The 22,461-nt window shown below is 39.8% G+C and overlaps 1 protein-coding gene across 1 annotated transcript in view; it reads right to left on the bottom strand.

Annotated features, from left to right (window-relative positions):
• The window catches only part of wwc1 (WW and C2 domain containing 1), a 35,364-nt gene extending 14,309 nt beyond the window's left edge, over positions 1-21,055 (bottom strand). Inside the window, exons 1-9 of the mRNA XM_047607329.1 lie at positions 20,008-21,055; positions 12,702-12,811; positions 12,394-12,597; positions 11,081-11,157; positions 10,306-10,385; positions 6,385-6,514; positions 3,139-3,285; positions 2,708-2,778; positions 2,384-2,629 (exon numbers count right to left, since the gene is read on the bottom strand). Of these exons, the coding sequence (XP_047463285.1) occupies positions 2,384-2,629; positions 2,708-2,778; positions 3,139-3,285; positions 6,385-6,514; positions 10,306-10,385; positions 11,081-11,157; positions 12,394-12,597; positions 12,702-12,811; positions 20,008-20,126 (1,184 nt within the window). The 5' untranslated portion in view covers positions 20,127-21,055. The remainder of the gene's footprint in view (positions 1-2,383; positions 2,630-2,707; positions 2,779-3,138; positions 3,286-6,384; positions 6,515-10,305; positions 10,386-11,080; positions 11,158-12,393; positions 12,598-12,701; positions 12,812-20,007) is intronic.
• Positions 21,056-22,461: the final 1,406 nt, after the last annotated feature.

The raw sequence follows: 22,461 nt of genomic DNA, 5'->3' as shown, positions 1-22,461 counted from the left end.
GTTAATGTGATAAAACAGTTTGAGGAGAAACCTGCCACTGGTGTTTCCTGTCTCAGTGTGTGACCACATGAACGAACATGATCTAGACTCATGCTTTAGGAGAGGACAGCTATAGATGACAGTTTGCAGCTCTTTCTAGCTACAGTTTGTTGTAGCTCCTCTAAGCTAACTATAGATCTTCTTAGCTTGCTAGCCACCCAGCTAATAGTTGCTTTGACCAGATACAGGAGAACCACACTTTAGCTTATGTTCATGAAAATCTACAACTTTTACAGTTATAATCAGTGCAACAACATCCATTACCCCGTTGTTGCACCCTTACCAAGAATATTTATGAATTTAGATTATCTACAGTGACGTTAACAAGAAAGGAGGTTGTTAAATATAGTGTGAGAACTTGCAACAGATCATGACACCTGGGTGTTTGACATGCAGGCGTCCTTGGTATTTTGGTAAAGATAAAAATTTGGTAAAAATCCACGAACCATGATCCAAGATCCAAATTATAACCAGTTTAACTGAAGCCTTACTGAAAGGATGTGACATGCAGACACTGAATGTACAGTATGTGTGTGTGTGTCTTGAGTTAATTGGGAACAGTGAGTGTGTGTTGGTGATTGCACAGGTGGACAACAAGAGGTCCTTTTTGTGAGCCAGTTCTGTGGCCTCTCAGGTTACAGGAACAGGAGACGAGAGACAAAGAGAGACTGAGCTCAGGTAGAGTCTGACCTGAACAGCGAACAACGAGAGTGCTGTTGGAGAAAGGAGAAGGAGGAGGGAGAAACAAGGAAGGGGAGAAGGACAACGATGATGCAGGATCTTGGTGGTATTCAAAAAGTGGGCGAGAGGAAAACAGAAACACGGTGGAAGCAAAGATGGACAGACAACGAAGCACTGGAGGGAGAGCTACTTCCACATATAAAAGAATACTTGTGTTGTCAACCATCTGTTCATGGCCAAAATTTGGTCCCTAGCGGATGTCCCAAATACTGGTTGTCTAGTTTACCACTTTGTATATATTCAAGTAAGATAAGTTGAAAACTATTATATAAAAATATTGGTCAGCAAATCAGCAAAGAACGACATATCCATAGTGAAGCATGGTGGTAGCAGCATCATGTTTCAGGGCTTCTTCAGCCGGGAGAATCATGAATATGTCTAATATATAGGCAGAGGTAGCTCTCTTCTATTAGAAAATAAAATCCATTCAGTGACACCACCACTCCATCAGGATTCACACTCCTAGCTTCGTAGCATGCCAACCAATAGTGGCTCTTGCCGTTTCCCCTTTTGGATGATGAATTCAAACTGTTGGTGGTGAGAGTCATGAATATTTCTAGTGTATAAACAGAGCTAGCTCTTCTTCTGTTGGAAAAAAAAAATACTGTCAATAACATGAACGCCACTCTACCTGGGTTCACCTGATGGTCCAAGCTACTTTAGGCATTAGAGAATGTTTGTGGTAGGAGCAAAAGTGTTGGACAGTGTTTCCTTGCGTCAACCTCGCCCACTTCACGATATCAACACTCTTTCATTAACATCTCTGGTTGAAACGTTCTTTTAGTTTCTTTAGACCATCATGGTCATCTCTACTTCTCAATAAGAGCTCCAGGTGTTTTTCATTGCCCTCTCTTTATAGCACTTTTATTTACATTTGAACTAAAGCACTAATTAACCACTGAATTCGGTTTCTCTGAGTGTAAGAGTTTACTAAATAAGCTTAATCTAGTTAAATTAGATCAACAAAAACAGCAGAAAACGTACTGAAAATACAACTAAAACAAAGATGATGATTATCTGTCAGGAAACAAGTGTTGATGAAGATGCTGCAACTGATCTAGTTTGCACAAAATGTTAGAAAACTTCACTCTCCATGATCTGATACTGAAAAAGATGCTCAGTGTAAATGTTTTGCTGGAAACATGTGGCACAGACATATTTCTAGCAGCTAATCAATGGATGTATGTCATACGAGAGTACGATTAATTGTTCATTTCTAATTATTTCCAGGTCTACATGTAAACTACAACAGGAAGTGCAGCTCTGACCCTTTTGATCTGATCTGAGATTGAGTCTTATATAAATCCTCTAATAATTTCAAAAAGAAGAACAGAGAGAAGCAGCAACAGAAGAAGATGAAGAGGAAGAAGAAGAAGATGAGGAAGCAGAAAAAGAAGAAGTCAAGACAGAAGAAGATATAGATAAATGCGCAGGAAAAGAGGAAGACGCAGAAGAGTGTCAGCTGACTGTGGAAAAACACGACTCAAAAAACCTTTTACATGATAAATCATTCCCTGCTTCATATGACCCAAAAACAAGCTCTGTCCCTTTGATCCGAGACCGATTCTTACATAACCCCTCTAATCATCTCAAACAGGCTCACCTCTCGGTCAAAGCCTTGCTCTGGTTGTCTCTGGCAGCCTGCAGGTCTCTCTCCAGACGTTTCTTCTGGTTCTCCAGCTTCTCTGCGTCGTTGGGCTCCAGGCGTTGCCGGGGACTCACGTACTGCAGCTCCTTCAGCAGCTCCTCCTTCTCATTGATGAGGATTAAGCGGTCCCGCTCTGGGTCCAGCAGCCCCGGCCACGCCTCGCTGTCTAGTTTGGCGATTTGCACCTCGATGGTTGCGATCCTGGGAGAAGAAAGCGATTAAGTTTGAAGGATCGAAGCCAAGGCGGACGATCAGAAAAAAAAAGTAAGAGACGTTTACCTTCTCTTGGCCTCCTCGTACTTCAGGCTCAGACGAACCTTCTCCGCCAGTTTGTTGGTGCTGGTCATAAACTGAAGAACAACGACATTCGTCAGTTCACCGATACAAAAAACACTGTGGAGTTCTGCTCCTTTGAAAAGTTCAAGTCTCTAGTGCACAGCAAGCATCAGCAAAATTATTAATGTGTATCAATTGATGTCTGAGACAATAAATTATAATTTTTGAGTTGTAACTCCTAACCCTAAAGGGTTTTATAATTCAGAAGTAACTTCACAGAGAATTCTCTCTACAAAGCCAAACTCTAAAGTAGGAAGCATTGAATGCACCACCCAACATGATTTCATGGGCAAGGCGTAAACAAGAGTGTGAAGAAGAAGAAGAAGCAGCAGAACTGTTTACGAGATGAGAATGAGTTCTTGCCCGAGACTCACCTCAGCTGGGATGTCGGTCTGGGAGCCGGCGTCAGAGTACAGCCGAGGGATGGACAGATCCGAGTTGGCGAGTGAGGGACTGCTGCCCCACAGCTCCTGCTGGGAGCCTGAGTCTAGCTGGAAGCCATCCTTCAGCACCGCCAGTTTCTGCACGAACAGAGGTGAGAGTGCATGAGTCCCAGGGATCAGGTAAGATCAACGACCTCTTAAACTGATACAGAATAAGCATAAATATTTAATCATTTAACTTAGTCTTTTTACCTCAGTCTAATCTGAACATACGGACAGGAAACATTAATGCCCTTCGGCAATAAACATCCAAGAGCACGCTTAAAAAACCCTCATGCAGAAGGTCTAAACATGCATTATCTTTACCATGAAGACCTTTGCACCCGGGACCTGATTCAGTGAAAGTTGTTCAGTGACAAATTGATGTCGGTGGCCGTGCTTTCATGTTTTATGGCTGCGATGGATATCTACTACGAGGACAATCGAAGGCAGCTTATCTCTGCTTCTCAGACGGAGCGGAAAAACAACACACACTTTCTCTGACGCAAGTTTCGAAACTTCCATCTCGGTTTTGACAGGTCTTCACTCGTCTTCCGAGCACAAAGTTTTATTTAATTGGGCAAACTGGAAAAAAAAAAAAAAACAACCAAGACACAAAAAGTCTCTGAGGCTTAAAAAGCTGCAGCTGGACTCTTTTACATGCAGCACTGCTGAGCTGTCAGCTGCAGATGGTAGGGGTGAGAGCGGGGGAGGCGCACGGAAGAAGATCATGTTTTATTGAACACACTTTCCTCCAAACCGGTATAAATCTGATGCCAAATAAATCTGATGTTTTTAAATTAAATCCACATGTTTCAATAGGCCTGCGAGTGCAGATGCTGCAGCTGTGAGCTCAGAGTGAAAAATCTGTCTTCATCTTCCTTCACCTGAGAGCAGATTCTCTGTGCCATCTTGGAAATTTAATGCTCTCTGCAGCCGTGGTGGAAATAAGGATGAGCTAACGCTGTAATGCTGCCACATGCAATAAGACTGAAGGAGGGAGGATAACAGAGGAGAGGGGAAATATAAACTATATATCACTTCAGAGGAGGAGAGAGAACTAAATATTAAAGTTGAGCGAGAAAGAAAGAAAGTGGTAATATGAAAAGACTGAAGGATAGATTTAACTATCTTTTATTTAAAAAACTTGTTTTTTCTATCATCTTTTAAGTTAATTTCTGACAGCACGAGTCTCAAATGTGTCAAACAAAAGAACATTATTTAAATATTTCTTCATAAAAACTGTTTGGATATAGATGATGATTTAATGAGTTCAGAGGAGCGGAAGAAGATGAATTAGGACAAGGAGGAGGTGAAGGAGGAGAGGAAAAAGAAGGAGGCGGAGGTAATGGAGTATAAGAAAGAAAAAGAGAAGAAGACAGAGGAGGAGGAGAAGGAAAAAGAGGAAGAGAAGGGGGGACAGGAGGAGCATGAGAATTATGAGGAAATGAAATGGAGGAGGATGAGAAAGAGCAGAACATGGAGGAGATGAAGAAGATGGAGGTAGACAGAGAAGTAGGTGGAGAAAAATAGAAGAGATAAATAAATAGGAGTAGAAGGAGTAGAAGAAATATATTGTCCTCCATGTTTATCTCCAGTCCTGAATGTCTAGAGTAGAAGATGACGACCCAGATGTCTCCACGTCTCCAACGTTTCTGTCCACACTGATTCCAGCTTAGTTCATCTTCTCAAACACTTGTATGTTTCTGTCCCTGCTTGAAACTCCTCACCTGTTTACCCAACGTGGAGCAAACAATGGATATATTCCAGCTCTTAGAAAAGATTAACACCTGATCCACCAGTCTGATCTGATGGAGGAGGTTTTATTCTGATTACTATCCTAGCTCCTCAAAACTAATTTCACTTTCCATATCTGTTAATTTTCTCTCCATCTCAAAGCCTGGCAGCTTATTTCTTATTCTTCTGCTTTAATTACTTTTATTTGTCTCCTCTCCAGATCAAATGTCAGAATCTGGATTATCCATCTCTTCTTTCCTCCTCCTTTTGTTCGGACAATGCCTCCAGCAGCCTCTAAACAGTGACAAGCTTTTTACACGCAGGATCACAGTCTTCCATGTTTGGATGAATGGGACGAGGAAGTGTTTGTCCGATTAATGATTGTCATTGGCGGAAGGGTCTACTTCAATACTCATAATATCCTTATCGAGAGGAAACAAACGTAGAAAGCTGACAAAAGTTGAACCACAATTTCAAGTGATCGTACTTGGTCAAAGTGCACCTTGGGACTTGTATTCTTGGATTTGTGGCTCCTCCGACTTCTAATTCTGATGATTTATTTTTGACAGCTGGTCTCTAGTGGACATCTCAAGCTCATGTTTCAGAGTTAAACAAGCAGAACATATTGGTTTGGTACATTTAAGGCAAAAACCACACAGTACACCCCTAAAGAACATCAAATTCACAATGAAGCATGGTGGTAGTAGCATCATGTTTCAAGGCTTCTTTAGCAGGAACTGGGGTTTTAGTGACGTTGGATTGAATCATGGATATTTATAGTGAATGAATGGAGCTAGCTCTTTCTCAACAACATGAATCTTGCTCCATCTGGGTTCAACTAGCTACCATAATCTGCGATCAACATGGTGAATATGAACCAAAATGACAGTCGCTGCTAGACACTTTCTGTGTGTTCATGCCTTAAGTATGAAGGATAGTAACACTTTTGATGTTCCTTTTAATTTGCACAATGCTTTAAGATGGAAGGTCTAAACTACCAAAAGTAATAACATTCCCTCTTTACCTCTGCTAGCACTTTAACCTGCGGATGGATTTGGTGGAAGGAACCAAAATAGTGGACGGTGTTTCCTTCAGGACAATCAATAGTTAATCAATAGTATCAGTCGCTCCCATTGGTCGTCACCAACATTTTTGTTGTCCACTAGAAACTAACTTCACCACTTTTTATATCCAGTCTATGATCAGGTTTCAGTATAAATGTATGCCCCTGCCTTGGATCTATGTCACTGGTAAAGGCAAACATAAAGCAAAGCTCCAACCTCTTCATCACAGACAACACAGTCTGCTGTGTAAACTTGTAAGTACATGTAGTTTCTGCAGCACAGAAACACAACCACATAGGATAAAGACTCTCAGTGGCGTAGGACCTTGCAGACTACAATATAGATCTGTCGCTGAAGCATAAACAGAGTTTCTGTCCTGTTTTCTACATGATTTTACCTGCATGAGCTCCTGTTTCTCCTTCTCCCCAGAGCTGATAGCGTCTCGAATGGACCGCACCTCGTTGAGGATGGCCTGCGTCTCCTGTAGCTTGTAGCCATATGGGCTGTTGGACACTTTCTGGTCAATCCTGGATGTTTGGAAGAGGAGTAAGAAGAAGAGGGAAACAAACAGGAAATACAGTTTAGTACTGGATGATGATTGTAACCAAATCATTTGTCTCCGATAGCAAACGAACATAAAACTGCTTCTTTTTTCATTGCGTACAGAAAAAATGGATGAGCCAAGTGAAGTGTAGCCAAGTGCATGTATTTAAAGTAATTTCCATACAAGTAAGAGGAAGGAAAAAGTATCCAAAGCAGCCACTCAACAGGCTTCGCTGGAATTATTCAGTTTCCTCATACTGAACATATTTTCCAAATTATAGCTGTTGAGTTATAAACCGCAATACTTTTTTTTCCTCTAATGTTTATACCAAGGCCTGAAAATTCTCAAGCATCAAGGGATGATACTTTCTTTTCTTTACTTATTTGAGCTTAAAACAGCCTCATGGTTTTCAAATAATGGATGTGCAAAAAATTGGAGACCGATTAGAAAACTGTGTCCTTGGCCTTAACACGTCGATTAACGCTGTTTGTATCTGGTCTAAAAAGCTGCACTTCAACGCGCCACAGAGACTACAGCCGATGACCAAAAGAAATAACTCTTCGGGAGGAGCAATTGTTAGCTGGGAGGCTAGGAAGCTACAGGGTAAGATTGGAAAATTTCAGGTGTTGACTTGACTTGAGAAATATGTGTTCAGCTTTCAGGTAAGTCATGGGATGCATTTGTGGCTGTGGACAGAATAGGAAAACCCATGTTCAGGTGAAAAGAGCTATGTTTAAACCCTGTCATCGCCAAGAATTCATGCATGGGTTTGATCAACCGGCCCTACCACATTCTTTTGGAGAGGGAAGAGGGGAGGGGGAAATAAAGTGAGAGAGAGGGAAAGAGAGAGAGAGAGAAAACAAGGTACAGAGAGAATGAGGAAGTGAGGAATTGAGTAATCCTCTCAGTCCTTCTCAAACAGAGATTTATGTTGGGCTATATGAGTCATTTTGTGAGTAAAATCCCAGACAGGAAGAAAGGGATTGATTCAAAACACAGCCACAAAACATTTTTTTACTTGTTTTTCAGTTTTGACATCCCCAAAAACTTAAGGAAAAGACAAAGACATCAAGTGACCATCCAAATTTAAAAGCAGGGCCTCGGACGTCTACATACTGTTTGACCGTTCAGGCCACGTTTTCTGTTCTCTGTCGTGCAGCAGCGTTTTGTGAAACCTTATCTGGAGATGCATTCCAGTCTAAGCCTATTCGTATTTCTGCAAACAGTGACTGGTCGCCGAACGCCGTGGGACGACTGTAACAGGAGAGCGAAAGTGGCGGAGGAATGCCGTCCGACCGCTCAGCCTTCGCCACCCTTTAATCCTCCTGACACTCTTGCTGTGCGACGCAAAGGCAAGACAAACAGTCCGGGCATTCCTGTTCATTTCGGCAAACAGCGGGCCGGCACGTTGCGGCTGCACCTCCTCTCCGCAATTTAGCTGTGGAAGTAGGTCAAACGGGAAAAAGGAGTGTTTCTTCCTCTCAAGTCCACGTTCTACTTAAGCGGTTTGTAGAAGTGCTAGTGTTTGATGATGGGAAGGAATGTGCAATAATGCCGAGGCGATAACCGAAGCGATAAGTGTGCATCACTTTCGAGTTTATGTCTTGAATGCATGACGGGGCAAATTCCAACGAGTTATCACGCTGTTCATGTGATAAGACACCGTGTTGGCAGCAAATAACAACAACTGATGATAAGAGGGAAAATCGTTATGTTGTAATTGTGTTTTAACTCAATAATAAAGACGTGTTTTTTCCTCCCTTAATCAGAATAAAACCTCCCCCATCAAAACAGACTGATCCGTCAGATTTTCGTGAGCGTAAACCTTCGATCATCTCCTGGCAACCATGTTAACACTTGATCTGATGGTTTCTCTTTGGTTCTCCTCCTCTCTTCAATCTTCTTGTTCACTTCTCCCATCTCCTCCTCCTCCTTTTCTTCATTGTTCACCTATTTCTTCTCCTCCTCTTTCTCTCCACCTCTTCTCTTCTTCCTCATTGTTCTCCTGTTTTCTTCCTCCTTCCTCATTTTCCTCCTCCTCCTCTTTCTGTTCCATTTTCCAGTAGATACATGTGTGTAGTAAATGTGTTGTTCCTCATCATCACAGCCACTTTATCACTACTCCTCTACAGTGATTGATGTTTTGATGCAAAACAGACCATCTCTGATCACAACCATTAATCACTTTGAAGAAACATTGATCCGTGTGAATGCAGCCATTGAGGTAAATACAGAATTTAACTCTAAATAGTTGAGCAGTTTGTTTAGCTGTTAATATTTTAATGTCTATAATCCCAAAGCAGAGTTGGTAAAAACCCTTAAGTAGAATGAAAGCGGTTAATCAGTTCCTCAGATATCATCTGGGTCTTTGGATATTCTTCTTCTATTACACCTTAATGGATAAATTGTACTGATTACTACAGAGCTCTAATCAGGTACATGTCGTGAATGTGCAGGTAAAAACGTAGTGTACGAAAACAAAGTACTGAAAGTACTGTATGAAAACAAACAGAAAAGGAACACAAGAGCTGTAGCATAATATATAGATAAAAGTAACATTACATTAAAATACACAACTCCAACTAATCCACACATTCAACCGATCTAGATAACGAAGAGTAAGAAAAATCTGCTTTAAATATAACCTTTAAAGCACATGAAGCCAACGTGTTGACCATTTTAAGAGGGAACAAAGAGCTGTGAGGATGTGAGATTTGCCACTAGTCTTTAGGCCAAATACATAAACGCAAATAAATACTTTCAGACCCTTTAGAAAGCTGATTCCGAATGTTTAGGAAATGGCTGCACACTGCACCAACACATTTCTGCGACAGCAGTAACATCCGACCAAATAAATGCCAACATCACTGCTGTCTCTAAAGGATCTCTACCCAGGGTTTCTGCAGGTTTGAACAAGTGAAGACATTTTAAATTTAAGACCTACGAAAAGTACGAAAAATAAGGAAAATCAGAGACCCAGGATCATTTTCAAAATAATAAAACTCAGGACGTCGCAGGAGTGGGCTCCACTAATGAGGAACAGAAACATAAAAGGCCGGAGCCAGAGGAGGTCGTACTGCAAATGAAGACTAGACTAAATGTAATTTAAAACCTCCAATGCAAAAGCTTGTATTTAAGACTTTTATTAAATTAAACTGGGATTATAAAATTTTTGAATTTTTAAAACGGAAACTCTGTCTATCTGGGTTTGGACCCAGATGTAAAGTCTCTTTGTCTCAGTGAAAGCACACACTTCAAGTAACCTTTTTAATTTATGAATCTCCACCATGACGTTAATCATTTTAGAGAAAGTATCACATGCAAATTAAATAGTTTAATTTCTTCATTCTTGTTTAGATTTATTTTGCCTATTTAGTGAGTTAACATCTACGTGACCTTAATATTTTAAAAGACCATTACTAATGAACAGCAATCGCTTTAGAAAAGTGGTTGTGTAGTTTTCTTTTTTTAATAAATGCCAAGTTCCACTTACACAAGAGCCACTTGTGATCAGATCAACCCAGACGGATGATGAAAAAAGGTCTGAGCGAGGCCTCAGACCGAAGGAAGGTCACACATGCACTTGATATTCCAGTTAGAGGCTGCCTGCTTCGCTTTGCTTGTTAAATTAAAGCCGGGGAGCTAAAATGTGACGCGTCCCGGAGTCGGCTGTCAGCGAATACACCTGTCGATGTGCCCTTCAGCGGGGACTCAAGGTGGACTGGAAAGTTTCCAGGAGCAAATGTGAGACGGACAGAGAAAAGGTGCACTCACTCTTTGAGAGTCTCGAAGCCTTGTTCTTTGTACTGCAGCTCCTGCTTCATACAGGCCAGGTCCCGCTTCAGCTTGTTGACCTGACACACGAGAACAACTCTGTTAAAGTTCACATTACTTTAAATATACCTTATTTGTCCTGTGTGAAGAAAATAATATGTTCTTTGAGCACATTAACAGCACCGGCTTGATCAATGTTTGCTCTAGTATTGAGTCAAAATATAGAGAGAAAAATAAGTAGAGATAGTGAGTTCAGAGTGTTGAAACAACATCTCTACTGGTTTTGAAACAACAGTGGAGCTTTGGGGATTCACATACAGTATTTATTATGCTGAATGTGGGTTTGGATTTTCTCGTAAGAGTTGCAGACCACTACAAATAATTCAGAAAAGCTCCAGATGAATTTCTACAGGTCCAGGTAATAGCGGCTCATCTTAGCTTTTCCATTTTGACTGATGAATACAAACTATTGCCAACTGATGCTATGAAGGCACTGGTTGCAGGTACAAGTGTTTGGTGTGACCGGGCTTTAACAACAAATCTGAGCTTAGTATGCAGTCATGCCACTTTGGACCAATTGCACTGCTGAACGTTGGGTGTGTGACTGAAGTCAGGTGACTCCAGAACATTTTTGAGCCGTAGCCAAGATGAGTGCATGTATGAAAGATGAGATGAGAGATGAGAGTTAATTTAGATATCGGTGCCAAGGTGATCTGCCTGAATGTTACGATGTTCTCTGTTTTACATTTCGTAAACAGGAAGTGGATTTTCTCACCCGGCTTTTGGCTGTGGATATGTCGGCTTTGAGAATATCTGGGTCGTATTTGCTGGAGGATGACGATCTGGAATTCACTGCAATGAAAAGAGAAGAGATGTTTGGCTTGTAATTTTTCGCCCTTAGATGTTCCACAGGATATTTAGTGAGATCTGAAGGGAAATGTGTTCTCAAGCAGTCACAAGAGATTTATCATTTACTTATCTTACATCCATGCTTTGGTAAAACTGAACAACTGGGGATGGATTCTCCCAATAAAGAAGTGCATGAATAAATAAAGTCTGAATTACAAGTATTATAGAGTTTAATCAAACTTTTATCTTGTTCCCTTCTTTTAAACTTTGTCATTCTTTATTTTGATATAAGTACGATCAAATAAATATAAAGATTATATTTTTATATCACACAATATAAATATTAATCTTTAGTTTTATCATTGATATTACATGTATGTATTATGTTTGGTTATTATGTGTTATTAGGTATTGAGGATTTATTTCACATAGATTAATAGATTACTATTATTGCTATTTTTGAATTGCCATTACATTATATATATATTCATATAGTTTTCATTTCTTCATTTTAGTTATTGAATAGTTGTATTTGTCTCATTCATATTAGTTACTATTTGAAGATTTACTTTGTATAGATTTAATTATTTTATTTAATATATTCTTTATCTCATTTAAACTTTATACAAAATTACTCTTTTTTACAATTTTTTTTTTTTTTTTTTTTTTTACTATTTTACTAATATTTTAGTTATCTATTTTCCGTTCCATTAAAATCTACACGCATGTATAAATGTTTCCGTCACTGTTATCATTTTTTTCTGTTTTTTGTATTTGTGTGTCAATGTTTCAGGACCACCTCAGATACAGATAATGCTTCCTTCTTTGTTTTATTTGCTTAAACTCTTACCGTTCCTCTGAGCCGTGTATGGGACAGTATTAGCATTTTTTAGAACCAATCAGAGCTATGTATGTGAGTTGTGCATGCAATAAGTCGTTGGAAAGCTAATTTTCTTCTGATTTCTTTGATAAAGCCGGTATCAGACAGCAAAAAGAAATTCAGGCGAAATCAACATCTTCTTATTTTATAACTGTGTGAGTCTTTGCTTTAAAAAAAGACCAAGATCATGAATTAGCACCAAAAGGTTCATGAACACCATTCAATTTACTTTGGGTTTGTCCTAAATAGCCGTTTTTTTCAAAAAAGCAGGGATGATAGGAGGTTAAGTGGCAATGATTCTAGACAACAACACGCTGGCCGTACTGCTCCCGTTATGTCCAGTCTCCCTCGGTACTCACAGCTGGTCTGAGACGTGGACTTGTCCCTCCAGGCGTCGTTGAGCTGCCGGTACTCCTGCTGTGCCAGGCGGAGCCTCTGCTCCTTCACCTGGTAGATCTCCTTCTGAGCGCTGAGGGCGTCGCTGGCCACGGCCAGGTAGTCCCGCAGCATGGCCTCCTGCTCCCGCTGCCACTGGGCCCGCGGGTCCTCCAGCTGGGTGCTCTCTGGAAGGAAGACGACGATTTAATGTTTTTTTTTTTTTGTTGAAGAGCCGCAAAGGAGGCGAAGCTGAGCAGGAAGAAAGACGAACGGAAGGAGGTGAACTCACTTGTGTTGTGGTCGACATAGTACGCTCCAACCACGGGGTCGAACGCCTCCTCCCAGCCGACCGGCAGCTCATCCCCGATGCAGTCTGCAAACGTCAGAGGCTTCGTCTGCCTGCGGGAGACACAACCAGAGACGCAACGTCTTCTCAGTCAAAGCGAGGACGCAGAATTCAAACAGTCGTACCAGACTGGTCGGTCAGTAGTTATTTTCAATTCACATAAAATCTAAAAACTCAAACTCTCCAGACTTCCACATGAATTTTAAGAATCTATTTTAAATGACTTTGTGCAGTTTCAGTGGTCATAACTCTGCCCTTGAGTTTAGATTGAGTAATTTTTATGTTATTTTTTTTATTATTATTATTATAGGTATTTATTGGACAAACATGTTCTTGTGACAAAACCCCGTATAAACCCAGTTATAAAGCATAAATAAAGATCCCCTCTTGGTGTCCTTCAACCAGACCAGGAAGCGCTACAAGTGTCAGGAGATATAAGTAAATGTGCGTGTAATACGATGAGGTGTCGCAGCTTTTTCATCCATTCCCTATTATGGTAGTTCCTCATGGCCAGAAATCTGGGGAAGGATTTTATGAAATAATATTGGATCGATTTATATCTGAACTGTTCTTCATGGTTCCAGTCCTACTAAATCACGAAAATAAGAAGCCTCTGAGAAGCCCCCCCCCCACAAGCCCTCTCTCTGGGGGTTTCTTCTTCTTGTGTTTTTTCTGAGTGCAGGTACAAACTAAGACGACTCGCCACTCTGAGCCGAAGTGAAAACTGAACTGGGTCCTTTTTCAGCTTATGAATAATGAAAAAGGGGCCCGGAGAAGACCCTCTCAGCTCCGCTCTAAATTTAGCTCAGGAAGACGACATCGAGATCCCGGAGAAAAGCCGACAGCTTGGCTTCGTAGCCATTCACATCCCATTATTTGATTCTGCTCTCTCTAAACCGTACCCTCTAATCTGGAGAAACCAGATGAAGCTGCTGACCTAAACTCTCTCTGTCGGGTCCAGTAATTCAATATCCACTTGTAGAGTTTCACCCACGCTTCACTGTTCAAGACTCCGCAGAAGACGCCAATACTTCCGACAACAATCGTACAATCTGCTGCGCTACTTAATCAATAGTTTATTATTAATTTAGAGGTTGAAAACAAATACGAAGGCACTACGTTTACAAAATAAATCAGTTTATGTCATCAAAACAAAACAAAACTCCTTCAGTCATTAAAACAGTGATTCAGAAATGTGTCCATTTATCAATTTTCAATATGTAGTTTTGATTCATTGAAAAAAAGTTGCAAAACATTATTATAGATTATATTATAATCTACAATGACTTCTGAACTATCGATAATAAATATGCATGCACAGACATTTTTTTTATTCTAGCCTAGAAATTGTGTGCAGAGTTTTCTTTTTTTGTCTCCGCATCGGTGGAAAGTTTTAAAGCTCAGTCTGATGCCTCCAGTTGTCGCCATCTTGGCTAAATCCAGCTAACACCAACCTGTCCTCAAAGCCCCAATTCAGAATTTGCATCATTTAAAGCCTTACTATGTACAAGCAATGGAAATGAATTTGTTTAAATGGCACCAATTAAGGTCACAGGGCCATCCAGCTGCTTGGACTGGGATTTTTTGAAACACGACCCTTTACCCTTTATGGGGCAGGGAACCATATATGGTAACTTAATTTTAAATTGTGTCCCTGTGCCTCTCAGTGAGGTTAAGTTGGTTTTATATTCAACTAATCAGAGGAAACATTCTGAGGTCAAATCCTTGTCAAAGGTGTTTCTCAGGAACACTGAGGTAACTACTTTATTAGGCACCATGAAGAAGTGGACGAATGTTGTCTAATGTCTGAATCAGCACTTATGTTCTAACCGTCTAATACATGTTCACGTTTGTTTACCACTTAAGCGCACAGAACCACATATGTTAATCTTGATTTTCTCCATGAAAATTAAAAATTTTCAACAACACACTAGGGTTGAAATTTGGAATTTCCAAGTATTTCAATAAGTGCCCTATAAAGGGTTAATGAAAGTCCAGACTCCTATCTGTCTGGCTACGCTAAGACAAGTTTTAGCCACAAATTATCCACATTTACAACTTTCAAAGAAAGAAATCGACGTCCTCCCACTTCTGTTCACGTAACCGTCAACCCCGTCGACCAATGGGAGTTCAGCGTTCAAGAGTTTTTAGCGTCACATGAAGTGCTGCACGTTGTTTAAGAAGATTATCCGTGACTCAAGCAGAAAAAAAAAAACAAAACAAAAAAAAAACATTAATTTCTGATGCATCAGAAGTGATGTGGAGACACGGGCTGATATGCACAACCCGCCCCCTCCAGGTTTCACACAGTAAAGGTAAACACAGCGACCAGGGCCTGAGCGCTCTGATGCAAACTGACAAAAGTGTGCAGCGGAGTGCAAACACACAGGGAGGTGAGCTGCATAGCTGAACGGTGAGTCAGACGGCGACGCTCATTCAGAGCATATAAATTCCTTAAGTGGGGTTATGAGGCCTCAAGGTCCAACAGTAAAACTCTCCTTTCACCCTCATTCTTTGAGGCAAATAAAAGGTGAATTAATCATACATTTTTTTTTTTTAAAAAAAAAGGACAACCTGCCCGAGCCTTTCTGCACATTACCCTTCTCATAGCAGCAGCGGTGGTGTGTTATCTGGCAGATAACATTCCTTTCACCTGACGATATGCATACACTGCGTCATGGCAAGGGTTTCAGTGCTCATTTCTAGTCCTCGTGTAGCTCTGCAGAATCATTTCCACTCTGCATTTTAAGCACCCAGGGCCACGGTTTAAATGGGACAAACAGAACAAATCTTGTCAGCTGAGGTCGTCGTAAAAAAAAAAGCGGAATTTAGATTCGCCGAGAAATCAGCACGACAATCCAGGAGTCCTACACACCATCATATATCTGTTCCTCTGGTTTAAAACACACACACACACACAGCTGTCACAAAGGTTTACCGTCTGTCTTCATTCCTGACAGCGATGGGAGGGAATTCAAACTATCCGATTTCCCTTTGTTCGCGTCTCCTCCGGAGAGAAGGCAGACGAGTTTTCGCTGCCATTGTAATCCAAAGCAAACAGCAGGTGTCAATACTCATTGATCAGCTGTGAGACAATAACCAACATAATGAGGTTTTGTTATTTGGCGTGTTTTCCTCACACAGTGAAAGGGTAAAAGTAGAAATCACCAAAGTGGATTTTAAGACTTTCTGAACTGAGCACGAGGCAGAAATATGTTCTGAAAATGTCTCTTTAACTCCTGAATATTTAATAAACGCTGAAGGCTCCGGAGAAGACGCACAATAACAACGTGTGGGTGCAGGAACAGATTTGTTATTATTTTGCTTTTAAGAAGTTGAGAAAAAAAATTAAAACTAAAACATTTTAAGTAAAGTCCGTCACAAAGTTTATTGTTAGTTGAGACTAAAGCTTGATTTATGTTTCTGCGTACGAACAATTAACCCTGAAGTACGTTAACATAAGTGATTCTGACATCTATGGTGTTTGAAAGACGTGGATCTAATCCTAAACATACAGAAAACTTCAGCGCCAGAACAATTAGGTAAAAATCAGGAGTAGCAGCAAGGTTGACATCCACCCCAAATTATGGTGGCACCCAAATACACAGAATGATAGAAAATCCATGAAAAGTGTGGGAAATGTTTAAACAGGCACCTAAAAAGTAAAATGGCACAAACGCTCTTCTCAACAGAGAAGCTCCTAAATACTGAACGACAAAAAAAATACCAGAAACTCCATGTCAAAAGTGATAAAACTGTTCAAAAATAAACCTAAAAAGATGCGTAGCCTACAAAAGCAGCTTTCCAGCATCAAAACAATAAGAAAGCAACATCAGTATTTGAAGTATTCCTTCCTTTTGTTGCTCTTTGTCTGCTCCTCCTCCTTCTGTTCCACTTTCAGATTTGAATAGTAGAATGACTTCATCATCACAGATCTGCAGTCATTGTTTAGATGTAAACACATATCTGACATCAGAATGATTGATCGGGCTGACGAGATACTAAAAACAAGCCTCTCTTTGGTCCATTTAGAGCCGGCCTTCACAGAGCTGGGCTTACTAGCCGACGGATTAATCACTGGTAATGATTTGTTCAGACTTTGTTTATGGTTGCAGGCAGGTTGAATTAACTATTTTAAGACTCTTAAAAGACGCAGGAAAGAAAGAAAACCTCTGCAAAAACAACAACAGCAACACACGCACATTCCTGAAACACACGACGTGAAGGACGGGGCAGCTCGCAGACTCGCCAACCAAAGGCCTGATTCATACCAAATCCTTTTCACCGCTTGCCAAGGTGCACAAGGTCAAAGTGCAGCATGAGGCCCTGTAGACTGTTAACTGGGATCTGAACAGAGGCTGGCTGCCTCAGCACGGCTGGTTTCCTCTTTTTTTTTAATACATAACCAAAATCTGCAACACTTATCTGTGTCAGCCTGACCAGCATGAAGAAAGTGTTTCAGTTTGGGAACATGAGTCTCTTGCTTTTATTTTACATACACATATGGTATTTCAATAAGTACTAAATATTAACCAAAACTTCCCCTATTAAACTTTAATTCTAAGTGAAGCATATAATAATTACCAAAGCTTCTCATATTAAACTAAGTCATTATAACTAAGTCATAAAATATTAACCAAAACTTCCCTTTGCAAGACTTTATTCTAAGTACATCAAACAATAACAACCAAAACTTCGCCTATTAAACTTTTATTCTAATTAAATCAAACAATTATTACCAAAACTTCGCCTATTAAACTTTTATTATAACTAAGTCAAACAATAATTCCCAAAACTCCCCAAATTAAATCATAAAATATTTAAAAAAAACTTCCCCATTAAACTTTTATTATAACTAAGTCAAACAGTAATTACCAAAACTCCCCATATTAAATCATAAAATATTAACCAAAACTTCCTCTATTAAACTTTTATGACGACTAAGTCAAACAATAATTACCAAAACGTCCCATATTAAACTTTTATTATAACTAAATCATAAAGTATTAAGCTTTTATTCAAACAAAACCATAAAATTACCAAAAATATACGGTATTCACATTAAACTTTTGTTCAAGCAACAATCAAACACTATGAACTAAGAAACCATTTCATACTTTTAGCTAATGACACTATTTTATCAATGTTCAGATTCATGCAGCTTCATTAGGAAAGTGTTGTTTACAATATTTTCTGATGAATTTGCATACACAGGGCTGTTTTAAGTGTTATGGTAAAGTCAGCTGTGTTACTAGTTCGTTAAATGTCGCTTCTAAAGTGTAACGTTAATAGAAACCCGCCTGGTTTTAAACACTTCTGACCATAATTGAGGATGAACATGAACATTGTGACTCGTCAACACGTTAATCGTAATCGTTCGAGTCCTACATTTTTTGTTAATCTGCTCTTAAGAAGGGAGGAGGAGGAGAAGGAGGAGAAGAAGAAGGAGGAGGAAAAGAAAGAGGAAGACAAGCAGGACGAAGAAGCAGGGGAGAAAAGTGGAGTGGGAAGAGAAGAAGAATGAGGAAGAGGGGGAGGAAAAGAAGGAGAAAAGGCAGGATGAGAGGAAGACAAAAAAATAGGAAGAGAAGAAGAAAGTGGGGGAGCACGAAGCAGTAGAGGGTGAAGAAAAGGGAGGTGGAGGAGAAAAGTAGAAACAGGAGGAGAAGGAGCAGAGGGAGGAGGAAGACAACAAGGAAAAGGAGGAGCAAGGGAAGCAGAAGAAGGAGGAGGAGGTGCAGTAGAAGAGGAGAAAATATACAAAGAACAAGGGCAAGAACAATAAGAGGGAGGAGGAAGTAGTAGGACGTGAAGGTAAAGGAAAGTAGAAGAAGAAAAATGAGGAGGAAGAGAAGAAGAAGGACAAAAAGGTGTTTCTCCTCCGTGTGTGTGTCCGAAACTGATTTGATAAAAGCAGAAGAAGGTGACCAAGATGTTCTGGACATCTATCATTTGCTCTAACAACGAACTGAAACTGAAGCAGAAAACTGAAAGAATCTGGGTTTTCATTCACTATAAAACTCGGGGAAGGAACAGAAACAACTGGTACGACTTAAGAATTCCAGACATAAGCCATTAAAGGGATTTGGTGTCAAAGTCCGAGGAGTCTTAAGTAACTGGTAAAGATGAAAAACAAGTGAAAATATTCAGCCTTCCCTCCACACCGTGTTGTTTTGTTCTTCTCTGCGCTGCTTTAAGCCTATTACTCTGATGGTTGTTCTGTAAAGCAGCAGTTTCCTTCTTCTGATCCTGAATGAAGAAACTAAAAATGTAGCATCAAAACCAATTATCACTGGATTTGTCGAGGGTATTTAAAGGATGTCGTGAATTTTTACCACTTCAACCTCTAAGATGTGTGATGTGGCTAAAAGCCCCCAATCAAAAATCAAATTAATCCATGTAAGGTTGTTTCATTTAATGCCACTGACTTTTAATTGTGATGTTCAAATTTGAAGGCAGACATTGATTAATTACCGATGAAGAGGTTCTGATGATGAGGACCATCACATCTACCGGAAATAGAAGAAAAAAAGAAAGAGACAGAGGAGGAGTAAGAGAAGGAGGATGAAGAGAAGAATAGGATGAAAATATGAATGAGGAGTAGGAGAAGAAAGGAAGATGGAGGAGGTAGAGGAAAAGGATGAGGAAAGAAGAAGAGAAGGAGTAGACGAGAAGAAGAAGAAATGAGGGAATACGAGAAGAACATGGAGGGCAAAAGAAGAAGGACGAAAAGAAGAAAAACAAAGAAGGACGTGGAGAAGAAGGGGAGTTGTTCTGCTGCTGCGTGTCATGAAATCTATTGGAAAGAGAACATGAGAAGATGAAGCGAAGAGGAAGAGAAGATGATGGAGAAGGAGGAGGAAGAGGAACAGATATGTAGGAGGAAAGACAAAGGAGAAGGAGAAGAGGAGGTAATTGAGGGATAAGGAGGTAAAAATCAACTATTTCTCCTCTGTGTTTTTTGCTAGTGCTGAATTGATGCAGGAGACGAATACGATCAAGATGATTTGTTTACTTGGGTTGAGATATAGGTCAACAACTTGGATACTGAAGCATGTTGTCAATGATATTCAGGATTTTATATCAAAATAAATTCTAATAACTCAACATTAAGCGGTGGTTTATTGTTTTATCTCCCGTTGGGATTTTTTATGGGAGTGAATGGGGATAATGAACACAGTTTAAATTCTTATTTCTATAAACAGAGCTCACACCTGGACACCTGCCAGGGGTCAAAGGTCACCCTTACCTGTCTCTGGGGTCGATCCAGCTGGTGCACTGGTTAATGTGGTCAATGTAATACACCTTGCCATCAAAGTCTCTGGCTTCCTCCCAACCCTCAGGTAATGGCAACTCCTTCCTTGGCATGTCAGGCGAGTCTCCATGTAATTAACTCCTCTCTACTCAGAAGCAGGACGAAGGGAAACCATCGCTTTTCTCTGTCATCACCTTCATCACCATCACCAGCAACAACAACAAAAAAAAAAAAAAATCTGCAAATTATCCCCAGAAATCCCGGCCCGCGGCGGCTCGGATTAGGCCATAATAATAATCCATAATAATCCTCGGATGAACAATGAAAGAGGGGGACGTTAACAGAAACTATTTTAGAGGATAAAGTGGCTCCAGCAGGATGCACTTGTGCACCAATTCATCGCTATAATATGCTCAAAGCATGTGTAATATTGACGGATAATGACTAAAACTAAAGTTGCCTTTTTTTTTCCAGCGTGTTTTGCAACTTTTTCCCAGGGGTGGTTGGAAACTTTTAGGCGGCCTGGTGACAACTTTTTTTTTTTCAGGTACAATAAATCCACGGAGTCGGAGCTGGAGCTGGAGGATCTGGGGGTCAGTCTTAAAAGCCCGCCCGTCGAAGTCCACGATTAAAACTACAAAAATTAAGACTTTAAATTAGTCCCAGAGGCACCGAGGGGAGTTAAAAATCCTCCAAATAAACCCTCGTCTCGTCTCCTTGCCTACAGGCCACCATGTTTAGCAGCAGTTACCGATGCTAGCCGCCGGTCGTTGGGGTTTAACAAACACGAGAAGCTACCGAGCGAAAACACGACCGGTAAAATCCGCTGAATCCTCGTTAAACTTCTCCGGTTTCCGTCTGAATCCTCCCGGTGAAATAATGAAATAAAATACCAGAACCGGAGGGAAGCCAGCAGCGGCGACAGAGGCGGCGGTAAAGTCCCGAGAGATGACTTCTGTACGTCAAGCGCCGTCGGGACACGGACGTGAAACTTCCGGTTTCAAAATAAAATCGATTTGACAACAAAACACGACTTCCTGTTTTTAAAATAAAATAGTTGTTGATAAAACATTTGGCGACAAATAAAATAAAAGCTGGTGCAGATTCCGCAAACAAAATAAGGCTTTCTCAATCAATATGAATGAAATCTTTGAACACATTGTAGCATAATGGACACTAAAAATTTTCAACAATTATCAAAGGGTTGAGGAGCTTTATCTATTTACTCATTTCTTTTTCTTACTAAACAAATAATGTTCATAATTACTTCCTTAAGTTAAAGATTTTATAGACCAAGAATTAGTTATTTTATTATTATGATTATTATGCACATCTTAAGTCAAAATGTTTGTCTTTTTGCGGAAGAATACGTGCTTTATTGCATATTTACCACCATTTATTTTCTCTGTAAATGCGGTAAATGTGACTACTTTATAAATGTCTTGGATGTATTGTCAGTTTTTTTCTTAACAATTTATTTATTATTCTTTTAATTTAAATGTTTGCTGTTTACTTTAAATCCCACAGCGCCCTCTATAGGTCAAAGCGATAAACTGCTTAAAAAATCCAGTCCAAACTTTTTTTTATGGTGATTTTGTTGATTTTTGTTTTCATTTAAAATTATTAAAAAACTGAATCCGTATTCTCCAGTTGACCCATTAACCATTGTCCCACCTATATCTCACTTATCCTTCCTTTAATGTTTGCAATTATCTGCTTAGAAATAACTGAAAGAATTTGAAGAAGCAAATTATATGTAATTAACAATAAAATTTGTATATTTTCTAAATACCTTGTTTCAGCTGTGTTAAAGAATGGATACAATCAAGTAGAGCAGAAAACGTACAATATTCAAGGAAAACAACTTTGAACATTTGCACATTTATATTAATTTCTCAAGGTGTTTCTGTAAGAAAAGAGCGTGTCTTTGTGGGGACTCGTCTCTGGGTGGCGCACTTAACCTGATGGAGGTGAAGAATCCTCTGAACTTTTTCTGTTCAAAAACATGACCACTCCTCTCAGTACTGATAAATACTGATCACCTGAACCTACCTCAGACCTGTCTTCCAGCTCGTAAGAAAATATATGTCATTACTTATTTCTTTTAGAGGGGCGGGGAGGTGTCTGTGACGCTTTCATATGCTGTCGGAAATTCATAAAGTACGTTGATAAAGCCACAAAAAAAATCAAACACCTTAACCGTAAGTAATAACAACAGCAAATAATGATAATAATAATAATAATTTGCCTCATAATATTTGGCAGCTTGTTAATGATTGATTTCCAAATCAATGAATATCTGCAAATGTTTTTTTTTTTGTCATTTTGCTTAATTGTTTTTTTCTTTGTCTTTTATGTTATGCAATATGTGGGTATGAAGATTCTTCCATTAAGATTTTTTTTTGACGCTGTCCAAAAAAACAAAACACTTACAAAACAGATAAAAAA

The sequence above is a fragment of the Mugil cephalus genome, chromosome 15, assembly GCF_022458985.1.
Source record: "Mugil cephalus isolate CIBA_MC_2020 chromosome 15, CIBA_Mcephalus_1.1, whole genome shotgun sequence".
NCBI lineage: Eukaryota > Metazoa > Chordata > Actinopteri > Mugiliformes > Mugilidae > Mugil > Mugil cephalus.
The sequence above is the reverse complement of the archived record's forward strand: the minus strand, read 5'-3'. Positions and strand labels throughout refer to the sequence as shown.